Source organism: Herpailurus yagouaroundi, unplaced genomic scaffold, assembly GCF_014898765.1.
Source record: "Herpailurus yagouaroundi ecotype Mexico unplaced genomic scaffold, PumYag 28, whole genome shotgun sequence".
Taxonomy (NCBI): Eukaryota; Metazoa; Chordata; class Mammalia; order Carnivora; family Felidae; genus Herpailurus; species Herpailurus yagouaroundi.
In genome coordinates this window covers 104,354,678-104,374,440 of record NW_024412376.1, presented here as the reverse complement: position 1 = coordinate 104,374,440, position 19,763 = coordinate 104,354,678, and the positions used below count along the sequence as shown (strand labels likewise).

Below are 19,763 nucleotides of genomic sequence, written 5' to 3'. Positions count from 1 at the left end.
GAGGCAAGAGTGGACAAATTGCAGCAGGCATGGTTCAGTGCTATGGAAACAGGCTTTTTCATCATAGATTTTTGTTGTTGTTTACATTTTGCCCACATGTGAACAACATTCTCCCAAATTTCAAAGCTTGAGGTGCCTTCTCCACTTGTCTTTCTCAGCTAAAACCTTTTCCCCTGTTCATAGAAGATAGTGAAAATTAAAAAGAAAACATGAGGGGAAAATATCCAGATGCAGAAGCATTAAAAAAATGCTGTGGGCTTTGTGGAATGCCCGATGGGATGGCTGTACTTTTGAGTTCTTACATGGAAGAGGAGATAATACTGAGAATAATATGTAGAGGGGGAGACCTGGAAAATTATAAACAGCTGATTTGTTAGGGTTGTACAATTCTGGGGGATTGAATTTTGTTTGTTTAGGCAGTAATGACAGAATGTAAGCAAAAGAAGACAAGTGTCAGTAAAGAAATATTATTCTGAGCATTTTCTTTTTTTTTTTTTTAACATTTTTTTTATTTATTTTTGAGACAGAGAGAGACAGAGCATGAACGGGGGAGGGGCAGAGAGAGAGGGAGACACAGAATCGGAAGCAGGCCCCAGGCTCCGAGCCATCAGCCCAGAGCCCGACGTGGGGCTCGAACTCACGGACCGCGAGATCGTGACCTGAGCGGAAGTCGGACGTTTAACCAACTGAGCCACCCAGGCGCCCCTAGTCTGAGCATTTTCATATTGTATTCCATGGGACTCAAGTTTTAAACAATGGTTAATAGGTATTGCATGCAAAAAAAGACTTCTGGCTAAGTGAATTTGGGAAACTCTCAGTTAAATAAAGTGAAGCACTATTCTTTATTGCAGAATTTCTTAGAACCTTAAAAAAGCAGATGTGCATTGTGAATTTCTAAAATGAAGGAGACTGGGCACCATTTCTCACACACTTCATTGCAGACCCCCCCCTTTATTTGTTATAGCCTCTCAGAGCTGATGAGTGTTTTGCAGAACAGTCTTTGGGAAGTCCTGCAATGATGTTAACACATTTGACAATTTATTGGCACTCCCTAAAGGTAAAGTGAAATAATGAACCAATACTCAGATTATGGATTTCCTTTCCTTCCTTCCTTCCTTCCTTCCTTCCTTCCTTCCTTCCTTCCTCCCTCCCTCCCTCCCTCCCTTCCTTCCTTCCTTCCTTCCTTCCTTCCTTCCTTCCTTCCTCCTTCTGTCCTCTGGGCAAGCAGAAGGTCACCAATAGGGCTCAGGTTTGCCACTCTCTTGCTTGTTGAAGAGCACCAAAGAGCATTCAATAATCATCTTCCAGTGTTAGGTCTGAGAAGTATTTGCTCTCTGAACCTGACTGAAGCCATTTGTGGACTGATTAGAAGCCCTGTTAACATCTTTCTTCCAAATCATAAAAAAAAACTTTTGAGTCCCTCCATGATTTCCCCCATTTATTGTCATCATTTCTGAAAGATGGGAGCCCTAAAAAATGGTGAAAATGTTAAAATGCACAAATTAAAGGAGCAACAAATGCCTGTTTTAGAATAAGCTGATACAACTCCAACATCAAGCAATGAAAACCCAAGTTCAAGTGGAACATAATTAAAGAGCTGGGAAGAAGCCCTGTGTGAGCCAGTGTGCTGGCTCTCTGCCTCCATGCACCATGGCTTGAAGCCAGAGGTGAGAGCCAGTTCTTGTTTGACACCAGCTTCTGCATGTGGGGCAGGTGCGTTAGCACTGCCCTACATCTTGCTGTAACTGCTCCTGCAACTACAAACTGAAAGGAAGGTGAGAGAAACACACTATAAACATGAAGCAGTTACTACCTTATTTTGATCATCAAAATCCTGCCCATCTATTCCCCATGATTCCATCCTTTCTAGGACCAGCTTCCTCTTGGCATGACCCACGTTTTAATTCCTGGTGGGCTGATTGTTTCTACCAGTTACCTAGTACTTGGCATTGACTAGCTCACATTTCCTGTGAGTGATCTTTTCATGGTATCTAATAATAGGTGACTGTTCTGAGGGCTTCTTATGTGACATGCATTGTGCTAATTGCTTTGAATGCATTTTGCCATTTAATATTAACAATGATCCTCCAAAGTAATACTAATGTTACATTTGAAGAAACTGAAACACAGAAAGGTAAGTAATTTGTTCAAAATGACAAAAGTAGGAAGACAGAGCCAAGATTTGAACTTAGTGTGATTCCAAAATCTACATGTTTAACCATTTTGTTGTACTCTACGGTGCTAAATATAGTTTTACAACAATAGGGACTCAAGAACAATTTTTTGATTAGTGGATTAAAAGGTGGATTAACAGGGACTGGCGTAACAGGATTCGATGGAGAGCATTGTTGGGGAATGTTCCAAGAACTTCCTTGTCTGTTTCAAATGCTAAGGAAGCTGTTTTAGATTGCCACGTACTCTTATTGTATATATTCTTATAAATACATACACTTTAAAGAAAAACATTGATGCACATTGAGATTTAATAATTTATATCATTCTGCATTTACTTTATTTTTTTAATATTTATTTACTCATTTTTGGAAAGCACAAGTTGGGGAGGGTCAGAGAGAGGGGGACAGAGGATCTGAAGTGGGCTCTGAGCTGACAAGCTCACAGTAGCAAGCCCAGTGTGAGGCATGAACTGTGAAATCATGGCCTGAGATGAATTTGGACACTCAACCAAATGAGCCACTCAGGTGCCCCGCATTCTGCATTTGCTTTAAATGTTTATTTATTTTTGAGAGATTGCAATAGTGCAAGAGAGAGAGAGATGGGGGACAGAGGGTCTAAAGCTGGCTCTGTGCTGACAGCAGAGAGCCCAGTGCGGGGCTCAAACTCACGAACCAAGATATCATGACCTGAGCTGACTGAGCCACCCAGGCGCCCCTCACTTTAATCTTTTTCAGTGGATACGTTGCATTTTTTATAGTTGTAGTCAGCACCTATGTATTTCTTTGTTCATTTCTCTTAAATATCACTTTAATTTATGTATTTCCGTGTGTTGGCAAATATTGGAAGAATCCACATTATCATCGTTTGTAATGGCTAACTGGTGTTCCATTATGTTTGTTTTCCTTAATTTGAGTGGCCATTTCCTATCATGGAGCTGGGCAGTAACCAGCAGGAGGTGGATTTACCGCCTGGCCCATCAGGGGTTAAGTATGAGATGCAGGGTTTCAGCTGGGACTAGGTCTGTTTCTCAAGTTATTGTTAATAGTAACATTGGTGTGTTTCTGGAGTTTTATACTTTTCAAAACATTTTCTCATTTATCTTTTCATTTGATCGTCCAGGAAACCTTGCTGTAGAGGTGGGAATTCTTATTCTGTGGGAATTCTCAGTGCAATGATGGACTGGCACATAGATGGTGATCAAGAAATGCTGTGTAAATACATGACTCGAATCTGGCGCCCTAATGATTACGATAATCCCTTCTAATGCTTCACATGGTAATTATGTCAAGGGTCTTTCTTCTTAGTGTGACCCATTTTTTGCTTCTTATCTCTTTCTTGTTCGCCTTCCACTTCATTCCATCTGGTCCAATTCTTCTATCTCTATATTTTTTCAATTTTCTAGTATCTTTTTTTTTTCTTTAAACACTTGCTGCTTTATTTTCCTTATCTTCTTCTTTGGCAATTCACTTTCTTTTCTTATTCCTCATCTTGTCAGCCTATCTCCTATTGCTTGAACTATGAATTGCATATCCAGTCTCTCTCCAGAACTTTCAGTGATTGTCTCTCCCTTGTTCTCCCAATTTGTGTTTTATTTAAGAGACCACCCTGTCTGTTGAAGGATGATTGAATATTTCAAGGTGTTTCTCTTCTTTACTTTTCCTTCCAGAAAAAAAAAAAAAAAAAAAAAAAAAAAGAACATGACCTATGCTTAAATTGGGGCCTTCCTAAATTAAAAAGAAAAAAAAAAAAAAAAAAAAAGGAAGAACTTGTATATTCTCCTTCATGTGACTTCTACTAAATAATATCTTACCTGGCTTTAGTAATAACAGAAAGACCTTACTTAAAAACCTTCTACTTGGCAGGGCTCCCAATGAAATCAGGTCTGTTGTTGTCTTCATAAGAACTGCAGGCCACAGTCTTGCTCAAAGAACACAACTGAATTTAGACCCACAGGTCATCCTCTCAGTACTAAAGATAGCAAGATTGCTAAGGCTGCACTTAGCCATGTTTCTTACACACATGTAAATCTCTGTGGTTTACATGCTATAGGCAAAAACAGTGATTTAGATGTAGGCGTGACCATCAGTACCAGTGTCAGTTCTGACTGGGCCTACAGCGGATAAAGAATAGTGGCCAATGGGGCGCCTGGGTGCCTCAGTCGGTTGAGTGCCAACTTCAGCCCAGGTCACAATCTCACAGTCCGTGAGTTCAAGCCCTGCGTTGGGCTCTGTGTGGACAGCTCAGAGCCTGGAGCCTGCTTCAGATCCTGTGTCTCCCTCTCTCTCTGCCCTTCCCCCGCTCACACTCTGTCTCTGTCTCTCTCTCTCTCGAAATAAATAGAATAGAATAAAATAAAATAAAATAAAATAAAATAAAATAAAATAAAAAACATTAAAAAAATTTAAGTGGGGTGCTTGGGTGGCTCAATCGGTTGAGCGTCTGACTTTAGCTCATGAGTTTGAGCCCCATGTCAGGCTCTGTGCTGACAGCTCAGAGCTTGGAGCCTGCTTTGGATTCTGTGTCTACCTCTCTCTCTATCCTTCCCCCACCCCCTCTCTCTCTTTCTCTCTCTTTTAAAAACTAAATAAACTTAAAAAAAATTTTTTTTAATTTAAAAATAGTGGCCCACATTTTTCAGCATTTACTACATGCCAGCTCCTCACGTGTATTATCTCATTTAATCCTGACTGCAAACCTTCGAGGTCAGTCCTATGATTGGTAGCATCTCCATTTTATAGCCCAGGAGACTGAGACTAGGGACATTAGCCAATTTAGTCAGTGTTTCACAGCCAGGAAGTAGTAGAGCTGGGCATTGAAGTGGGGCTACATCAGAGGGCACACAGCTGAGCACATGTCACCAGCCTCTGTCCAGTAAGACCTTCTCTGCTTCTCAGCAACTGTACTATTTGGAGCTCCCTTTGGTGTTTTGTCATCCTGCCCACCCTGGCCTTTTCTTGCGTACTGTCCCCACTTTCCCTCAACTCCAATCTCACTCAGATCAGTTTACATCTCTGCTTTCTTTCTCATTCAAAAGAATAACATGATCTGATAAAAACAACAACAAAAACTGTCCCTCACGTTTCTCCTCAAGTGTCTCTGCATCTTCTTTTAGATACTTCTTTTTCCTTACTTTCTCCGAGAAAGGAGTCCCCCTCACCCTGGCTCCTCCATCTGTGGCCTGGAGCCTGTCTGTGCATCACCCTTGTGAACTGGTCTTTCCAGGCAGTTATTTCCTCTTCTTGTTACTCATTTCCCCCCCTCCTTCCCTCCCTCCCCTCGTCCCCCAGCCCCTTTCCTCTGGGACCACAGCATCCCTCCCAGCCTCAATCCAGTCCTCATTTTTGTTTTCTCCTCGGAGCCCATGTTTAGTGCACACGTGATGGCCATTTCCAGGCCCTCAGTTTTACATGTCTACCTCCTGGACAGCTACTGCACAGGAGCACCATACTCAAAAGCTCCAAAGGAAACTACCCATCTTCATCTCCCTTAATCTACCAGGTCCATTTCTTCCATCTGCTGAATTTCCTGTCCACCCACTACTGATTTTTCAATCAGGGTAATTCGAAAACAGTTGAGTTACCCTGCTTCCCCCCTGCCCTGTTGCACATTCCAATCACTGCCGTATCTCACCAAGTTCAAGTCCTTCCTATTCTCTTTGGATAAAATATTCTCTGGTCCCCCTTAAATATATGTTGCATTTCAGGTGTGGCTTTCCTAAAGTAGACCCTGTCATGAGCATCTCAAGGGAAGATGCAGCATCTGACTCAATGCTCTGTCTCCTGAGGTAACTTCCACAGTGCCTCACACCCAACTCACATTCCATAAATGTTCATTGAAGTGAACGTTTTCTTGTTGGGGAGGTAAACCAAGAGCAAAGCATGAGCTTTTGGAAGGCTAGGTAGGAGGCATCGTCATACACGGAGGAGTGGTTCTCATGACCCCTTGTTGGCAGCAATAACTGGCACCAGAACTGAGCAGAGAGCTGTGCTCCGTCCATCTGGCACTGCCTCTCGCTGCTACAAAAAGAACACAGGGTTTGTAAGAGCTCACTCACTGGTGGGCTAGGACAAAGCAATCTGTGGGGAAAGAGAGGGTGCTTTTTTCCCTTCCGCCATCTGTATGTTATTTTGTGGATTTCTTCTGTACTATCTCGTCAATTTTAAAGGTGGCATCTGAATTCAAATTCTATACGCACTTTAAGGGCCCCGAGTTCTGGCAAGAAATCATTTCTGTTTCGCCTGATGAGGAACAGCCACAAGTGCTGATTATTTTAACCGCTTCCAAACGCATTTAATGTGGTTGCATTAAGAACCTAATCGACTGACAGGGCATTATTAAAAACTCACTGTGTGTCTAAATTTGTCTTTATAGGTCATTATTTATCAGCTAAGGAGTCACTGCCCCATAAAACCAACATCCAAAGCCATTGCTTTGACAGTATGCATTTACTTTAATATCTTCAAGCTTTTTTGACTTCGCTCCAAAGACGTGAAATAAGTCATTTCACTGCCGTGTGCTTCCATCCATCATGATTGTGGGTAATCCTCACTGATCCTCGAAGCAGAGCCTTTGTGATTTGAAGAAAGCATCACACAGTGATGACCACATGTAATTTCCCTACAGCTGCAGGGTGACATATTAGAGGATATTGCAGCTGCTGAGTCAAAAATTTTTTTTGTATATTTAAATTTTTAGCATGTCTGCATGCTGTGCATATTTAGGGAACAAATGGAATCCTCCACTTGCTTAAAAACAAGAAATGTATGTATTTCAGCCCGAGCTAATACTCCCTTTCCAGTCTCCCTTGTAATGTGTTCATTAATTTGTTTGTTTAAAGTGCTAATTCATTGGGTTCGTTAGCAAGCAGGCACACATACAAACAGCTGCCCTACCCTGTACCACATGCTTATTCTACACCAGTAATCTGAAACAGGCTACGCATAAATGTATCCCGGGTCTCTCTTCTTTCTTTGTCACCCTTAATGAGTCATATTTAAAGACTCTTCACTGTAATTGAAATCGTGACAAATAAAGATTTACTTACTGAGTAGCATTGCTAGGACCTGGAGAGACGGAATAGGAGCTGCTTTTAAGCAATTAATGGATACACACTCACCATTTAGACATATTTGAGGTTAGCCTCCTTTTTTGATTACAGACAGCAAGGTCAGATGCAAATGCCTTACTTCACAGATGGGGCTTTTAGGATGGGACGTTAATCCTTGCAGAGGTTGCTAGATTGGTGGGTTGGAAACTCCATTCCCCTATTATAGTAACTGCAGCCCTGGTTCAAATTAAGCTGTGACAGTATAAACTTCCTCTAGTGAATCCTGTGAAATTGTTCCAAATGTCACCTGCAGGGAGAGGAACGGGCAGGGAAGGTGGGGTGGGGAGGATTATAGGGGAACTCACTCTGGTTTGTTGGCCTGAGAATATGGCTGCCATTTTGAGGACACAATTTCTGACAGTAGTTGTGTTCCTACAGTGTGGGTCCAGCAAGGATCTGAGTTAGGATTTGTCAGATGGTCACCACCTACCAGGAAGAATGCAAGAGTTGCCTCTAAATTAGCTTAATTCTTAGAAAATATGCCTATAGATTTTCCTACACGTGAAGTGACGGGTGTCAGAGTAGTTTCCCGGGACACATGGTCATCTGCTGCAGTGCCTGGATATGGGGCTCACACCACCTCTTAATTATGTTTACAGTGTATAATTAATACATTTGGCTGGCTGTGGGGACATTTATCTTTTCATTATCTCAAATTCAACCAACAAGGCAGTTGTAAATTGTCACACACATAGAGCCAAGTGGCACCCTTTTCCTCTTGGCCTGAAGTGGATTTTGAAAACCAGGATGAGCCTTTTTCATGAGCCTCCAAATCCCCTACAACCTATTAGTATTTTAACTCCGATAATCTTTTTTTTTTCTTTCATTCAACAAATAGGTAGGGACTACCCACTAGGTACTACTGATTTGGCCAAATTCTACTTTGTTTTAATTTTTAAAGGTATTTTAGAAGCTGACATTTTGCAGAAAGGTCTTCCCGGGGCATGCCTGAGAGACAAACCACTGGTATGTTGGCCTTCCTTCTTAAAAGAAATCCAAGATCTTCATTCCTGGTCAAGATAGCTTTCATGTACTTATGTTATAGTATTTTTTTATATTCTTATTATGCCTAGTCCAGCACAAGCCTCATGAGAACAGTTCAACAGTGGAATGTTATTAACAGAGAAAGTCTTCTAGATGTAATGGAGGGGAGGAGGTGAAAGAACAGCAGGGACCCTGGTCCCTCCCCCCAGAAAGGTTCATATTGAGAGTTGCTGTATGCCTGAGTTTTCTTAGATTGTTGGTTCTTTGCTATGGTTCTCATGTCTTCTCTCAACACTAGTTACCTTCCATATAACAATTTCTCATTTAAATCGGTAATAAAAACCACAGAGACCTCTGTAAATAGACTGGTAATGAATACACACACGCACACGCACACGCACACGCACATGCACACACCCATTCCTGATTGCCTTTGAGATAAAATACATATTCCTTTCCATGACTTACGTGGTATTCTAAAACTGGTACAGCCAGGTCCTAAGTGGTTCTTTTGTATGTTCTTCAAGATCCAGCCATATTGAACTTTTCTCAGTTCCTTGAAGGCATCCTGTTCTGTTGGGCTGCTGGGTTTTGGCCTGAGTTTTTCCTCTTCTTGGGACTGTTTCTCATCCTGTCCAGCTTACCCTCACTAGGGGTTCATGGCTCCACCTTCTCTAGGAGGCCTTCCCATCTCCTGGACTGGATCAGGACCCCTATTATAGATTTATATCGCACCCTGGTACTTAGCCTGTTAGCATTTTACAAAGTGTTTGTAACAGTCTTCTGGCAGTCCTGCCTCTCAGTGTTTGCCATACACTCTATCATTGCTCATCCCACGGTGCCATCATCTCTACTGCCCTCCGACACAGGTCTCAATTTGGAGAAAAAACCCTCCTAAAGGCAAGAAGCACAGTCCAAGTCCACTTTACTGTTGGATTCTTGAATATTCCACTTGGCTGCCTCCAACCTATTCTGTGGGAGTGGAAGGCAAGGGTAAAGTGAATGGTCTTTCTGCCTCTGCCCCTTCTTCCTCTCCAGATTGAAGCATTTTTCTGGGCTTGGGTACAGAAGTGAAGAATGCAGGGGTTGTATTGGTGGTGGAGGGCGTGGGTCTGTTAGCGCCAATGCACTTCAAAGTTTTGTTTTTTTCTTCCATCTTTCATCTGTTCCCTGGACTCTGGGAATTTGGTATCTTTGTAGATTTGATTCTGATAACTTTCTCTGGGAGTACATGATGGTCCATGCTTCCTGGTTCAATGGGGATAGTTACTTGCAGTGAATGAGAAAAGAACTCATTGGTTGATGTATCAAATTATTGTTTGATTACACATATTTCACACTCAACTATAATTATATATCCAGGGTTGTTTTTTTCCCCACCATAATGAAAGCTCCATGCCTACAGTAGGCATTTAAACATTTTTATTGTTTGAAAGATTTTTTAATGCTCAGACTCACTTATAATAAAAGAAATGTAAATGAAACCAATGATGTAATAGCAGTTTTCACCAACCAGATTAAACAAGATTGCCTTACTATTTTTCAGTTCCTTAGTGCAGGCAGAGTTATGATGGAACAGTCTTATGAGTGGCTCTTGGAAATGTAATATGAAACAAACTTCCTGGAATGGAATTTGTAATACCTATGAAGAATTTTACATGTTTTTCATGCCTGTAGTAGTTAAAAGTACATGCTCTAAGTCAGTGTGAAGATGACATGTGTGAGCAAATCAACCTCTGAGTCTCCATTTCCTCATCTTTAAAATGGGGATAATAATACCACCTACTTTATTTCTGCAAATGAGATTATGCATTTATAATAATTAGTATAGTACTCGATATATATTCAGAGCTCAATAAATATAAGCTGTAATAATAATATGAATTGCATCCTTGACAGCGTCTTTGGGGAACTAATCTAAAATGCACAAAGGTCTTATCTGGGCCTTCATTATGAAAGTGGAAAAATTGGAAGTAAATGTTCAAGTACAGTTGATTCTTGAACAACAGAGGTTTGAACTCTGCGGGTCCACTTATATGTGGATTTTTTGTTGTTGTATAAATACAGTACAGTACTGTGAATATGTTTTTTCTTATGATTTTCTTTCTTTTCTTTTATTTTCTTTTTGAGAGAGAGCAAGTGGAGGAGAAGCAGAGAGGGGAACAGAGGGTCAGAAGCAGGCTCTGTGCTGACAATAGAGAGCCTGATGCGGGGCTTGAACCCACAAACCATGAGATCGTGACCGGAGCTGCAGGCAGATGCTTAACCTACTGAGCCACCCAGGCTCTCCATTTCTTATGATTTCTTAACATTTTCTTTTCTCTAGGTTACTTTATTGTAAAAATATAGTATGTAATGCATATAACATGCAGAATATTTGTTACTTGATTAACTTATTACAGTCACCTATTTAAGGCTTCCAGTCAATAGTAGGCTATTAGTAGTTAAGTTTTTGGGGAGTTGAAAGTTGTACACAGATTTTTGACTGTGCAGAGGTCAGTCTAACCCTTGGTTTTTCAAGGATCAACTATATAAGAAAAATGGTATATTTCCTGTTTATTTATTTAAAACTGGGATATTATGCAGTCCCTAAAATGATGTTTATAAAGAGTTCCTAATGATATGTAGAAATGCTGATGGTATTGAGTTAAAAAAAGATATTAAATGACAACATTTAATATAATCTCATCTATGTAAAGAGATATGTATGTAAAATTAATACAGAAAAAGAACTAAGATAAAAATGTCAATGTTAGTAGTTTTTTACTCTGAGAGGGCTACTTAGGGTGGTTTTTGTTTACTTATACTTAGTAAAAGTGTTTTTCATATTTTCTGCCATGGCTCACTTTGTATTCAAAAAATAAAACCTCAAGCTTCTTGTCTGAACCACATTCAGCCCCTCTTCTGGGCAGAAGATCTCAGTGGCTCCCAGGCCTGAGCCTGAAGCTTGCTTACAGGTGGTACCCAGTGGGACTGGCCACTTGTAGCCTATCATGCCCGAGTTCTGTGGTCTGTTCTCAGGAACTATACTTATTGGATTGTAAATCAAAACACAGGTATTAATTCTCACGCCCTTTTTGCCCTGGTTTCTGGCTTCTTTCCCTGCACATCATTACTCATTTTGAGCTCTCCCAAAGAAGTCTCTCCTATAAAGAGATTTTAACTTCAAGCCTTTCAAGACAGAAGTATTTCCCAGGTTTTAGGAGTTTATTTTTCTTTTCTGGTTGGTTTAATAAAAGCCAAATTGGACTGACTTTAGAGCAGGATTTCAGAGCATATTTAAGTGGCCTTCTGATAGGGCTTGTAAGTGAGAGAGTTGGGATGGGAGGTTTGCATGAATATATTAACATGGGATCACTTAGTTTGTTGTTTTGGAATGAATCTATTTATAGGAGTGGGTGTTCAGTATGACTTTTTAAACCATGGATGAATGAATAAGGGATGCATACAGGTTGTAAACAAAAAGAGGGAGTCCAACTTCCAGATTGGGATACTTTCTCATGTGTAAGGAAAACTTTCAACTTCCTTGCATTAATGCAATGCTTTGGGCAACCTGCATTTGATTGTTTTATATTTTCAGGTGTCATTTATTGATTTGTCTTTGCCTCTGGGTACTCACTTCAGAATGCAATGTGATATGTCTGGCAATTGATCTGATGCTTTCTTGAGGCTTAACATGGAGCTATGAACAGAGGCAGAGGCCTTGAGTGATTTTGGAGTCTCAGACTCTTGAGCCCTTTCCACTAGCTTCTAGTAGCGGTATACCAAAATATGATGCAAACAGCCATGTGTAGTTTAGGACCTTCAGAGAGTGAGACTTGATTAGGGGATGGCAGAAGTTGAGTGTGGTGAGGAATCCCTACATTTATCAGGCAGTCAGAGGCAGAGAACAAGGACCTGGCCATGAAGAGCACCAGGATAAAGCATATGAAAGCAGAACAGGGGTCAAAGAGAAGGGTGGCCGGGAGTGTCCTGTGTTACAGAGATCTCCTGGTGGGTTAGAAATTAAAGGAAGCTGTTAGATTTGGTCATAAGAGGGGGTGAGAGACATTTTCAAGGCAATACCACGGCACTTTCATGGAGGCTGAAGCAGATCCTGGGGAGCTGAGGAGTTAGGGAGGCAGGGAAGTTGGGTGGGGAAGGGAAGGCAAGAAACGGCAGCATGGTTGTGGAGAAAAACTTTGGAGGGGTAGGTGATGCAGAGGCTGTTCAGAGGTTGAGGTCAAGGAGAGTGAAGAGAGGTGGGATAAAAGATGCAATAATGCTGAAATAATGTTCTAATGTTGAAAATTGGATCAAGGATGTGAGTGGAGGAATTAGCCATTTTATCCTCTGAGAAGACAAGAAATGAAATAAAAATGGGTAAAGAAAGATATTGTGAGGCTGACAGGAAGGACTCGAAGGTGCTCCTGCTTGATGGGCTGAATGAAGTAGAAGATAAGAGAATCTGGGAGGAGGTGGGAGGAGGTGGGCAGGGTTGGGGTGGTGCCTGGAGCCAGGAGCAAGGGTTTACAAGCAGCTGCTGTGAGAGTGGGAAGGAGCATCCACAGTCTAGCTGTAGCTTCCTTGAGAAGTAATTAATGCACATTACACTCATTTCAAGAGCTTCTAGAGATCCCCAAGATCAGACAAATTCATAAATATTTATTTATTGTACCCACAAAGCACTCCAGAGATCTTCTTACTTTCTCTTCAAAGCGTCCTTGGTGATTATTCTTTTTCATTCCTTTAATTGCACACCAGAGAAAGCCTCAGTTAGATGCAACTAGTTTTTAGACCACTGAACACCTGCAGATCTTGTTGATGCATGCCTGAGCCCAGAACTCTCGGTAAGTGCTGGCTTGAAAGAGGAAGAGGCCGTGACTTTTCAAATAATGGAGCCTTGAATTAGTAATGTTGCTCGGGTTTCTCTGGTTTCCAACCCTAGCAAGGGCACCTGCTCATTCAGGTCATTGTCAAACACGGTCACCTCCATTTGTTCCAGTAACTTTTGAAGCTTTTTGAATCCCCCCTTTTGCTCCTGGCACTGTGAGGAGGGCACAAGAGAAAGAGAACATTGTATGGAAACCATACACTGAATCAGGGGGAAGTAGCCTCGTATTTCTCTCAGTACAGTCATTGCTTCCTTTACAATTTACCAAAGGTCTATAATGAGGATTAATTTGGCTTTTAGGGATTGAAAATTGTTCCTAATAAGGGGAAAAGGCTGCCTGTAATTTGAAACTCCCAAAGTTCAGAGAAGGGTCAGGGGCTGTTAGTTTACATGCCCAGAAGAGTCAGCATTTTGGGGAGGACGCTTTGGGCTCAACTTCTGGAGTGGCTGTGCAGGTCCCCAAATGGCTTCTTGTGGCAATGAGTGGGTGCAGGTGTGGGGCTGAGATCTATTTCTCCTGCGGGGAACCCATCTCACCTGGTCAGCAATTAAGTATCACTGAAGGTATAGAGAAAAAGACCTGTTTAAACAGATTTCAGGGGGGCAGGTTATCTGCAGTGATTGACAGTGATTTTTTTATGTTTGTTTATTTATTTAGAGAGAGAGAGAGAGAGTTGTGTGCTCATGTGTGGGGGAGGGGCAGAGACAGAGGGACAGAGAGAGAGAGAGAGAGAGAGAGAGAGAGAGAGAGAATCCCAAGGAGGCTTCATTCTGTCAGGGCAGAGACCGACATGGGGCTTGATCTCACAAACCAGGAGATTATGACCTGAGTAGAAATCAAGAGTTGGACGCTCAACTGACTGAGCACTCAGGCGACCCATCATTGACAAGGATTTTTTAATCTAAACATTGCTTGAGATCACAATCTCTATCGACAAGACCCTGAGCTGAACAAGACATCAGGTCCCTGAGTAGTGCCTTAGCAAGTGCAGACAGTGCTTTGAATCCTTCAGGGATAGATGGAAAAGCCTGTGGTTAGAAGTCTAACCTTCCATTTCCTAGGCCTTTACTCTTCTTTCACTTTGGTGGGTAATTCGGGATTTGTGTATTTTCTTCCACCTTTGGGATGGAGGATGGCAAACAGGACTTGAAGGGTGATTCCACCTAAAATGAGGCAGAGGACGTGTTCATCAATAACGGGAGCTGAACGCAACCAGATTCTTTAATTAAAGGATGACTATTTTATAGGCGAGAAGAGAGACCGTGCTGGCCATGCCGGATGCTTTGTCTTAGAGCCTTAATCACAACTCGTACAGCAGGGCTTCTGTGAATTATGTATCGGGTCATGAAAACAACTTTTCAACTCGCAGCTCTTCCTTGTAACTTTTCCTCTATTTGAAGACTCAAGTTTTCCACCAACTCAACCCAGTTTTCTACTAACCCCAGCCCCTCCATATCAACACCTGAGACAGGTATACAGACTCTGGGAGGCCAATTCCTGAGAAGGCAGCTTGTGGAGGGAGCTGTGCCCAGCTCAGGAGCACTGTGAAGGGGCGGGGGTGGGGGGGCGGAGCATGCCGGGCCAGAGCTCTCAGCACCCTTGGGGGAAATGTTGATGATATTGATGGTACTATTCCTGTTAGTCTGACAGTTCTCTCTGTACTCCTAGCAAGGATCTATCATATGCCGCCCCAGTACTTGAAGGTCGTTGAGTTGAAAAGGGATGACAAGTGAATAGCTGTGCTGGGCCTGGCCATTTGCTAAAAACCTCAAACACACAATTTGTACAGGTCCCAAGCGTCTACTTTCCTGATGTATGCTGCCTTCGAGCTCTTTTCCTGCTTTCCGTGCTGCAGCGGGGGTGATTGCGATCCCTTCTGCCCTTGGGTGTGGTAATGAGACCTCGTGCTCATGCTGTCCATGCCTTCTGTGTGCTCCCCTGCCCTCTCCAGACTGCCATCCTCTGTGCCAGCACTGTGCAGCCGACCTCCACAACACCGGGAGCATCTGCCTGAGCTGCCAGAATGCTCGGTACCTGCTGCTGGGGGACCACTGTGTTCCTGATTGCCCTTCTGGATTCTACTCAGAGAGAAGAGCTTGTAAAAGTGAGTAAGTGCTGGATACAGGAGCTGGTGGTGCCTCACGAGTTTCTCTTTGGGGCAGTAGTGGAGAAGATTTGAACCGAGAGAGAGAGAGAGAGAGAGAGAGAGAGAGAGAGAGAGAGAGAGAGAGAGAAGGCGGGAAGCATGCTGTGAGACAGTAAACCAGACCAGCTAACATGCTAACATTCTCAGTTGGGGCTTTTACTAACGCCTCTCAGGCTGCTGCTTTGGAAAGGAGTTTGACTTCATAGATTCTCTTTGTGTCTCTTTTTTTCTCTGCAGAATGTCACTCCTCCTGCAGGACCTGCCAGGGCGCAGGACCCTTCTCCTGCACCTCCTGTGATGCCAACCTCGTGCTGTCCCACCTTGGGACCTGCAGCACCGCCTGCTTCCCCGGGCACTATCTCGATGATGGCCGTGCTTGTCAGCGTAGGTTTTTAAAAATGAAATTTCTCTCCTTTCCTGCTCTTCTGGAGTCACTGCAGGAAATATTAAGTTCTTGCGTCCATATTCCCACTTGATACCCTTTACTTTTTTAAAAAGACAGTTAAGGGGTGCCTGGGTGGCTTGGTCGGTTAAGCGTCGGACTTCGGCTCAGGTCATGATCTCACGGTCCGTGAGTTCAAGCCCCGCGTCGGGCTCTGTGCTGACAGCTCAGAGCCTGGAGCCTGTTTCAGATTCTGTGTCTCCCTCTCTCTCTGCCCCTCCCCTGTTCATGCTCTGTCTCTCTCTGTCTCAAAAATAAACGTTAAAAAAATTAAAAAAAAATAAATAAAAAGACAGTTAATCTACAAAGGTGTATGGATGCCATTAGCAGGCTATAATTCAGACATTGGCCTAACCAGGAGGTGCTGGGCTAGGGATCTCCTCTGCGAGGACCAGCTGTGTGATCTGAGGCCACTCATTTAGCTTCTCTGTTCTCTAGTTACCTCATTTTTAAAATAGTATTGGTCTATTTTATCCTTGTGGTTTCTCTCGGCAATTCAATTCCAAGATCCTGAGCAGAGAGTGGAACTCGCTCTGGTACACAATCAGTGACCAGTGACCTAAGCACTTGTCTGGATTTAATTTGTTTTCTGTATATATTTGTTGAATATTGACAATGCACAAGGCTGGACATACCACAAAGCATTTGGTTTCTGTTCAAACAGTAGTTATTTTGTCTCGCATGAGAGTTACTTGTATAGATGTCTTATTTCTCAAGTAAGTCAAAATATGATTAATTACTTGTGTCAGGCACAAACAAAGAGTTAGGATAAATGAGGGAAAGCGCAAATTGGAGTAGAAAAGAAATCAGGAAATCCTTCACAGATGAAGGAACATTTTTTGTGATATGCTGAGGTGGCTTACTTTATTTCAATCACTAAAGTGTCATTTGCAAAAAAATTTTGTTATACTTTTTCCTTTTGAAAATGACAGCCAACAAATACAGAGTTGGTATTTCAATTTTATGTCCTAGAAGTACCATACTGAGGGAATTATAGACTGGTGGTTAGGAAGGTGGGCTCTGGAGTCATGTGACTAAAGTTCAAGGCCTACCTACCACTTACTAGCTTTGTGCCCTTGAGCAGGTGAATTAACTTCTAGGCCTCAGTTTCTTTTTCTGTCAAAGGGGGATTATAATGGTACCTACATCTAATGGTACCTTGCACTTGGCATGGATCTTAGCAGGGAACAAGCTTTCTGTATAGATTAGCTATTGTTGTCATTGTCGTCGTCATCCTCCTCCTCCTCCTCCTCCTCCTCCTCCTCCAGAATGAGAGGCAAAATCAAGCAGTTTAAGATATTTATATTTTATAGACAGAAAGATAGTTGCTACTATTAGTTTACTGAGATGCTTGCAAGGATTTGCATTTGAAATGAATTTATGTGGGACTCACCATTTTGCATCATCTGTTGAGGTACCAGAGATAAACACCCTTTTCAGACTCATGAAAAATTTCTTTGCTTTTATAACAAAAACTTTGCTCAGTATATATCAACTGTCTACCAGTATCTACAGATTCTCTAACACAAGAGACACGAATGAAATACTTGCATGTTCTGTTCAAGAGCAAGAGACTGTTGGTGGAGAAATGGTGACTGAGATTGATGAGGCTCTTCACAGCAGTGGAATCACAGAAATAAAAGTTCAAAAGAAAAAAATAGAATCTTTGGATGACAAAAAAAAAAAAAAAAAAGACCATTGCATCAAAATGTTTCTTTCTGAGAAGCTTTTTCCTTGGTGCAAGGTGATTTCCGCACAAATACATTTTCTGTGCTACCATGTAAATAGGATTTCATAGACTATTTCAGTTAAATCAAGAACCTCCCAGCTTTAGTCCTTTGCTAAAGCTTAAGGTTCATTCTTTCAGAGATTGAATGAAGCATGCCCTTAAGTTGGGATATTTGAGTTTCTAGCATGTAAAAAAAAATCAACAGTGTTCCCGTCTAATGCTCATCATTGTAGACAATTATAGGCCTGACAATTTTAGAAATTGTGCAGTGAAGGGCTTTTAAGGAAATATAACCGGTATTAAGGGGAGGCATTAATAGAAGAAAGTAAGAGCTGGAGAACTGTCTGGATTTTGGTTATAGAAATGTTTAGAAATTATATACTGAGCTCTATATTCAAGGATAATCAGTTGAGGCAGGAACTTTAAAAAAGAGATGATAAATGAGGCTCTCAGTACTTGAAACTGTAGCACTTTAGAGGTGAGGAGGAGAACTCCAGGGTGGCCAGAGGCAACCTTGCACCCACTGCAGAGATTCTGTGTCACTCCCCCTCACAGACTTCTACCGATGACGAAGGACACCAGGTCCATTGCAGGGGGTGATAGTTGTTTCATTGTCCGACTGTTCTTTCTCATCGGCCCTCCAATGCTCCCCTCTGGAGTGGTATAGAATAAGTCCCCTTCCCCATTCACCTTATTGCCTTCCAAAGTTTGAAATTAACTGTCATTTCCCACTTGCACTTTGCTGCTCTGGCAAAACTGGAGCCAACAGAGTATTGGAGCAGCAGTGGATGACCCTCTCTCAGAGCTGAGGTAGAAAGCAAGCCTGTTTAACAAGGAGGGTGGACTTCCTGAGCTGTGAGGTCCCTTCCTCCTTGATGAGTGATCGTTAAAGTACATTTCTGCTTCCCTCACTGGTCCACCTACCACCATCTTCACTGTCCTCTTGGCACTTTCTGGGGTCCCGGACCTCAGAGAGCAGCACCAGGGACTCCAGATGTGACCACACCAACATGACTAATACCATGTGTGGTCTGAATATCCTAAGATGGAGAAAATGCTCCTTACCCACATTCTTTTGGAGACGGAAGCTGAAAACCCAAGGGGCTTTGGTATGTGCAGAACTGCTCTGAGTAGGACAAGGTCATTTGTGCGTTGCCTTGGTAAGAGATGAGGGGTTCAGTGAAAGAGGAAGAAAGGTTCAGATAGACATGGTGGAAGCTCCCTGATCCTCGGTGTGATATTGCTGCATCCCTCCAAATCTCCATATAGTCTTCTAGCATTTCAAAACGCACAAATCCTTTCTTTTGGAAGCCAGTATGAAGGCCTGCATAGAAGGATTCAAGAATAAGAAGATACATCGGCGCTTGAGGAAGTAAATCATAAGACGCTCTCAGCTATCAGGACAGGGCATTGTCCTGTAACTCTAAGCTGGGGAAGTGGCATTTGGGCTTCATTTTGCAGCTCTATGCCAAGCAGGGGGGTCCAGCTAACCTTTAGGTCATATCAAGGCTCTGCAGTTTAAGATTGAGTTGGTTTCTTTAGTCACCATATCATACCTTTAATAAGCTTTTAATCAACTAAAATTCTTAGATAATTTTTTATAGGAACTACTGTCTAAACAGGCCTCCTGTTTCCTTTATTTGTGCAATTGGTTAAAGGCAATAAATGTAGGACCTACAGTTTTGCTTATTTCATCTGATTCCTTTTAGTTTATTGCTTTAACTAGCTAAAATTGAGTTTGAGTTGTTCTGGCAAAATGTGACTATTAGGCGTATGTGGCATATCTAAATATCATTAGCATGATTTCTTTGTTTTTATTAAAGTTATTAATAAAAATATTGATCGAGTAAAAAATTAAGACTTCATCATAATATTCTACTAAAGACATTTTACTAATTGCAAAGATTTACTGATAACTTTTTGAGTATGTATTTCAGCCGTCTTTAAATCCACCTAAAACTATTAGTCCTCCCTTAATTTTTGTATTCACAGGCTTATCATTGAGATTTTTGTCAAACCATTTGCCAAAATTAAGATACATCATGTGTAAAAATTCTACCCAAATTAAAAAAAAAAAAAGGGGCGCCTGGGTGGCGCAGTCGGTTAAGCGTCCGACTTCAGCCAGGTCACGATCTCACGGCCCGTGAGTTCGAGCCCCGCGTCGGGCTCTGGGCTGATGGCTCAGAGCCTGGAGCCTGTTTCCGATTCTGTGTCTCCCTCTCTCTCTGCCCCTCCCCCGTTCATGCTCTGTCTCTCTCTGTCCCAAAAATAAATAAAAATGTTGAGAAAAAAAATTAAAAAAAAAA

General features: G+C 42.1%; 1 protein-coding gene across 1 annotated transcript in view; it reads left to right on the top strand.

Annotated features, from left to right (window-relative positions):
• The window catches only part of FRAS1 (Fraser extracellular matrix complex subunit 1), a 421,505-nt gene that overhangs the window by 239,929 nt on the left and 161,813 nt on the right, over positions 1–19,763 (top strand). Inside the window, exons 21-22 of the mRNA XM_040480456.1 lie at positions 15,092–15,244; positions 15,524–15,670. Of these exons, the coding sequence (XP_040336390.1) occupies positions 15,092–15,244; positions 15,524–15,670 (300 nt within the window). The remainder of the gene's footprint in view (positions 1–15,091; positions 15,245–15,523; positions 15,671–19,763) is intronic.